Source organism: Wolffia australiana, chromosome 2, assembly GCF_029677425.1.
Source record: "Wolffia australiana isolate 7733 chromosome 2, ASM2967742v1".
Classification (NCBI taxonomy): Eukaryota; Viridiplantae; Streptophyta; class Magnoliopsida; order Alismatales; family Araceae; genus Wolffia; species Wolffia australiana.
Genome location: NC_135836.1, coordinates 2,159,261 through 2,166,331, shown reverse-complemented (window position 1 = coordinate 2,166,331; position 7,071 = coordinate 2,159,261). Strand labels below are relative to the sequence as shown.

The window sequence follows — 7,071 nt, the reverse complement described above, 5'->3', positions numbered from 1 at the left end:
TCTTGAACATCAGACTAAGTTCTGCACACATGTGATTTTGGTAATTTTCTAGATTTATTCACTCCCAAATTGTTTACCTACTGAACTGGATGCTGTGAAATCATCCTAGGGATGTTATGGGATTCCCTGGAAGTTCAGTAAATTCCACCATGAAGGCTGCGCGTAGGAAGAAGAGGAAAAGGGTAAGGAGGTCATGGTGTTTGTTTTAATTCAAATTTCTTACATCTACAACAGCCACCCACTTTCTTAGAAAAGAAAAGTGTCCTCTTCATTAAATGGTTAAACCTTGAATGAAATTGGATTTTCTACAAACCTAACTTGAGATTCAAGCAATACAGTGTGCAAAGAGAAAAAACAAGTAAAGAAAAGCATCACCGATTTCAACGAAGGCTGAACAATGGTTCTGATGAGCAAGTATGCCAGGAGAGAGAACAAATGAGGTTCTTTCTTCTTGGCGTGCCCATTTTGGTCCCTGACTTATGTGTATAATATATCAGTATTGATTATATGAGTTAGAACTGCGTGCCTTGTATATGCATGCCTTTTAAATAATGAAAGAGAAGAAGGGAATTTTGCAGCATAGAATACTCCACTTGCGAAAGATTTATTATGGGAATATCAAGGGACTGATTATGCCGCAGAATAAATTGATGTGTTATTTTTCAGCAAGATCTGATATAGCTTCTGTACGGTTATTAGCCTAAGATAGTGTAAATAGTAAATGGTTATTGGGCCATTTAAAGGACTATCATTGGACCTAGTGTGACAGCAAGCAGACATCTTCAAAAGAGAACTAAGACTATTGGAGATTTGACAACGTTGTTGACATTGATATTGAAATACATTACATACTAAACACAAAGTCACAAAGGGGGGAGTTAAAGTAAATCGTTCACTGGAAAGTGCCACATATTGATATTACTTATTTGATCTTGTTTTTCATTGCTTCAATTTTATTAACTTGAGAAGGTATCGGGTACTTTGAGAATTTCCAAAGCTAGGCGAACCGAGCTACTTCACTGGTTTGTGCAGCCAAAAACAAGGTTTAGTAATGACTAAGGGGCAAATGAAAGTGCCCTTAGTAATATGAAGAAGAAGTGGAGGAAAATATATGCAACTACCAACGCTTAGAGGGTCCAATAGTGGAACGTTATGTACCAACTTTTCCTTTATTTGATATCCTTCTATTATCCTATTTCCTAGTATTTGCTTTGGAGGGCTTTGAGCTCAGGGTAGGTTGTTATTGAACCCTGGGCAAGGATATCACGGTAGGTCTTTATTTAACATCTTTGAAGATATATATTTCAAAGTCAAAGCTAGGGCAAAAAAAGGGGCGATTCATCCACTTTAAGACAAAGTAGGTGTCAGCATTAAATACACACATATATTCAATCAGAGTAAGGGGACTTACCTTTTATTGCGCTATTTTTTCTTTTACGAGGTACCCCATCATCGAAGGGCCTTTTTGGGACCTTTTAAGCACCTCTAATGTCGATAAGATGACACTAAATGATAAAAGTTTAGGAAGAAACTGAGTATTATTAAACAATGACAAGGTAGCATGGTCAACCCTCAATTGTAGACTTCCGTCTGATGTCCTCTCCATTTATTCTGTAAGACTTGTCAGAAATTTTACAAACATTTATTTCTTCAACACTCATTAATTTTTTTCACAAATTTTCATTTTTATAGTTATCATTGATTTGATTTTTATATAAAAGAATAACAAATTGTACACTTACTTCAAGTCTGGCTAAAAAATGAGATACACAAACTAATTGATATTTGATCTGCCTCAGTTTGCTTCATGTCTATCCATGTATTCTATAGTTAAAGTGTTTTGACTATTAATTTATGTTGAATAAAATTCTATTTCAAAATCAAAAATTCTTTTGTACAATCGTTTCAATTAAGTCATTCAAGGTTACTCGTAAACATGGCCCATAGCATGGTGATTATCTTTTACTGAAAAAAGGAGTTCCAATTGATCTGAAAAATTGGGATTGAGTCCCAAAGGTAATATAGAGTTCACCACCCAGGTTTAGATTAAATATTTCTTGGTCTCTCCCATTGACTCTGTCCTCTAAGTTTACCATGTCAGGGCATTTAGTGAGCATAGGTAATGTCTGCATGTATGAGATGCTTTTTCATTTTGAAACTCATCAAAAAACTCTCTGGAAATGATTTTGACTGGTTTTGAAAGTAGATAGTCATTGGTTGACCAAGTGTCATGGGTTGACCAAATTACATGTTGACTTCACAAGGTAAATTCATCAAAATCAATACATTGACCTGAACTTAGTGCCCTACAGTATTCAATGAAGATTTTAATCAAAGATGGAGCATACTGGGTTTTAAAAGTTGACAAAAACAAAAAATACATAGAATAATAGAGAATCAAATTAAAAAGAGCCAAAAGACCATCTTAAATAAGATAAACATTTGTAGATTTATAATATGGACTTCCAATTATTTTGATATATTTAAACATGCAGACTTCAGATGACTAATGTAACGACGAGAAACAAAATCAAATAAGCATATTAGTTTAGTGTCATTTTCCAATTTAATTCCCCCAATGAAATAAAATCTATAACTAACTAAACTTAATAATGTATGTCTAGTTATGAGGTATAACTATAGGGACTAGCCATTAGCAATGGGTCTAATTATAAGTAAGAAACAGGAATAATATTAACATGATATGGACAATACTATCGTTTAGTCTTACTGTAAAATAAGTGTAATACTGATAGTTGATGAGATATTATTAATTCTATATATATTAAAGGAATTAAACATAGAGGATGGTGGATTAGATTTATTGTGTGGAAGAAAGGGAAGTAAAATGGATAGTGGAATATGTATTATGGATTTTAAATAGGGTATACGAATAAAGATTTAGAGATACATTATTTAACATAGTGTTTTGGTAGAAGCTATCTGCAGTATCGTTAACTATTATAATTCATAGCTAGGTTACATAAAAACTGTGGGAAATAGATACAGAAATTATAGAAGAATTAAAAAGTAGGGACATAGGTATGAATAATTATTATGTATGTTTAAAAAAATAAATAAAAGAAAGCATGCAAGAAGAGGGGCTAACCATTATAGTACTAGTAAGCAGGTGTTAAATTATTGTATATATTGATTAGCTATGGTAGGTTGCACATATGAGATAGCACTTTAATAGTAGGAAAATGATGAAAATCATTTTAAGTTCCCAGGGAATATCATACTTTAGACAGATAGATGGAAAAGTAGAACTTAATGCAGAATAAAGTTTAAAACCTCGGAGTACATAATATAGTACTATGTACAGAATACAGCACACAATAAAGTTATAATCAGATAAGAATAAACTTTATATATCACTACATCATTAGGGGCGCATATTCTATTAATATGATATGATTCTTATAGAACAATAGGTTTCTTACATAACTTTTAGTATATTTTTTTAAATGAAAGAAAACATTATATAACCAAAGAAAAGTCAAATCCGTGGTCAGAGTGTATTGAAATGCTTGATACAGACTGTTCCTAGATACAAAAATCGAAATATAAGTATAGTAGTGTTTCCATCTGAATCAAAGAATCTAGGGAGATAGGATAAATAAGAGGGTTGTACCTTTGAATTCTGGAATTTCCCCTTCACAAGTTATCAAGTAGGTCAGATATTTTAGAGATAAGGAATACCCATCAAGCAAGTCATAAGAAAGTCAGTAAAAACATATTTCAGAGAATTTTATATATCTATCCAACTATTTTTATACAGTTAATTTAGAACGATTAAAAATTTTATACTTAGAAATAGATTATAAATAACATGCCAAAATCAACATAGTTTTAGACAACAGGCACAAGAATTAGGAAAATTGGAATAGATGGATTGGTTTTTTCACTTTGAGACCAAATATTTTATTTAAGCTAAAGTCAGTTCTTTATTAAAATAAGGTACATAAACGCTGAGGATTTGTTATAGCACTTAGAGGGATTGGTGTCTTAAAAAAAGAGTATAACCTGCATCGTTTGAATGACTTGAGTAACATAGAATGTCCTTGAGGACTAGATACAATTTTATTTTTTATTATATTAAAGAACGACCTTTTGCATCACTATGTCAATTGGGAAATAAGGAGGGTCGTGGTGTAAGTATTTTGATACATTTGTCCTTCTTGACTTTCAAAACAACTTGCTAGTTCTTGGCCTCTTATTATTTTCTAAGTTTTTAAAAATCACAGTTATTGTTATCATTCACAGATGTGCCATGCTAAACCCGTCAAAAAAGTAGACAAGTCTCAGTATTCAACCGAAACATATTTAAGTGGACAATAGAAAAACCAGAGACAAAACATAATATTGAATATGATATAGAATGTTTCACCGTATGGTATGGCCATGAGCTGAAATAGTTGGCGTAGAAATCACAAAGTCAGTAGTAGTTTTCCTTATGATAAAACTATTGTTTTGTGACCATTGAATGTTGTGTATATCCTCTACTCATTGTTTTTATATCAATCACGGGATGTAGAGCATCCTTACATTTTTCTTTCACTCTATTCCAAATATTTTATATCATGATCCCAACCTAGGGAGGGAAAAGGCAGTTAGTATATTATACATATCACATGCACATCCCATATGAGCTCACAAGGGAAACATGTTAACAAATATTTTACTTATCTTGAAAGAGTCAGACGTTTTAAAAAGATTCAATTGAAACGTTTATTCTCATTCCATCACTATGCAAACACAAGTGGGCCTTTTCAAAGAAGGCTGATCATACAAATGCAGCAGCATGGATATTAAGACAAGGAAGATAAAACTTTCACATTGATGCCATAAAGGGTGGTCTTTCCTGGAATCACTAGGAACATGTGAGGGATATAGGCACCTGAACGTTGCAGAGGTTGAGCATAAGCTTCAAGTCACCAGGGATAGAGATTGTTATTCCAAATATGTTCAGTTTGACAGCTAGACAGAGGCACGAGGTCAAGCTGCCACTTGGAATTGACTTGATGATAGAACAGCAGGTGGAAGTTCCAGTTGGAGGAAAACCAAGTAGCTTATAAATCGAGAGCACAGTCCCACAAATGGACAATTGCGAGATGCTGAACAAACAAGTTAACACGTTTACAGGGGGGGGTGGTGATGGAGGTGGAGGCGATGGTGGTGGAGGTGGAGGTGATGGAGGTGGAGGAGATGGAGCTGGAGGTGGTGGTGATGGTGATGTTAATGGTGGAAGGGATGGTGGGCTTAGTGGTGGAGAAAGAGATGGGGTAGGTGGAGAAGAAGCCGGTGGTACTACCGGTGGTGACAATAATGGATCTGCTGGAGGAGAAGCGGGTGGAGTTGCTGTAGGGGTGGATGGTGGAGATGATGATGAAGATGAGGGTGGGGTTGCTACAGGAGACGCCGGTGGTACTACTGGTGGAGAAGATGGAGGAACTACTGGTGGCGATATGGGGGGAATGGCTGGAGTTATTGGCGGAGTCGATGGTGGAGTTGTTGGAAGAGTGGATGGTGGCGTTGTTGGAGGCGGTATTGGTGCAATGGCTGGAGAACCAGAAGGTGGATTTCCTGGAGGAGCTGATGCTGGTGCTGGAGGAGGGGGCACAGGTTGTACTGTTGGTGTTGAAGATGGTGGAATGGCTGGAGGGGAAGCAGCTGGAATTGCTGGAGGAGATGATGATGGGATCGTTGAAGGGGAAGATGGTGGGGTTGCTGGAGGAGAAGTGGGTGGTACTGCTGAAGGAGAGGCGGGGATTTCCGGAGGAAAAGCAGGTGGAGTTGTTGGAGGAGATGATGGCAGGCTTGCTGGAGGAGAGGTAGGTGGTACTGCTGGTGGTAAAGATGGTGGAATTACTGGAGGAGAAGTGGGCAAAGTTGTTGGAGGAGAGGATGGTGGAATTGCCGGAGGAGAAGTGGGTAAAGTTGTTGGAGGAGAGGATGGTGGAATTGCTGGAGGAGAAATGGGTAAAGTTGTTGGAGGAGAGGATGGTGGAATTGCCGGAGGAGGGGTGGGCAATATTGTTGGAGGAGAAGATGGGGGAATTGATGGAGGAGAAGTGGGTAAAGTCGTTGGAGGAGAAGATGGTGGACTAGTCAGGGGAGGTGATGGTGGGGTTGCCGGTGGAATTGTTGGAGGAGAAGTGGGTAAAACAGTTGGAGGAGAGGATGGTGGAATTGCTGGAGGAGGCGGGGGTATTACTGGTGCCGATGGGGGCGGCGGTGGCGGTGTTGATGGTGGACTTGGGGGAGGAGGTGGTGGAATTGCAGGTGGCGGGGGTGGCGGTGCTTTTTTGGACTGTCCTGGAGCTGGTGGCCTTGGGTCTTTTGAAGGCTGGCCAGCGACCAACATGAAGAATAACAAATGGATTACCAACAAAAGTGCAGTTTCTGCTCGCCTCTCCTTACCCATGTTGTGCGACCACAGCCCAACTGGATCAAAAACGGGATGGAGGCTTCTTTCAGCTAACACAGCTATTTTATAAGCTAATTGTACTGATTCCACACAAGCAAACTATGTGGTTATGGATTTCGAGAACATCATGTTAGTAGCTTCAACGCGAGGGAATCCGTGTAAAGTCAACAAAGGAATGGCACGGCATAATAATTGATACTTCCGCCCAATTACGAGATAACTACTCGAACATTTAGTGCAGCAGATGGAAATATCAAAAGAAATTGTGGCTACCGTTTCCATTGTTGCCGTGCTCTAAACATTTCATGACAGCCGGCAGATGAAGCATCGTAACAGTGACACGATGGTATGTAGGTATTGAATTTTGGCATCTTGCTTTTCTTTCATTGGTTGGCTGTCACGTATTGCTTAAGACTCGCCACGAAAAAATGCACGAAACAATACATAAAAGAGATCTCTCACAATGTCATCTTGTGTGGACTCAAAGTCATTTTCAAATTTCTTGCGTCGTCTGTCCAAATAAACCCTTTAAAATTTGGCCGACGCTTACCGACCTTTTTAAGCATCTCAAACCAAGTCAATGTATCAATGAGCTACGAATTTGCAGTCATAGAATTGTGTCCGTCTGCTAAATATATTGC

At 37.7% G+C, this 7,071-nt stretch overlaps 1 protein-coding gene across 1 annotated transcript; it reads left to right on the top strand.

The window, feature by feature from the left end:
• Nucleotides 1-5,114: 5,114 nt before the first annotated feature.
• LOC144700314 (uncharacterized) lies at nt 5,115-6,764 on the top strand. The gene has a single exon (XM_078571817.1). It carries the CDS (start codon nt 5,115-5,117, stop codon nt 6,498-6,500), a length of 1,386 nt encoding a protein of 461 aa, XP_078427943.1. The 3' UTR covers nt 6,501-6,764.
• Nucleotides 6,765-7,071: the final 307 nt, after the last annotated feature.

Coding starts and splice junctions, on each gene's coding strand:
- LOC144700314 (XM_078571817.1), top strand. CDS start 5,115: ATGCTGAACAAACAAGTTAACACGTTTACAGGGGGGGGTGGTGATGGA.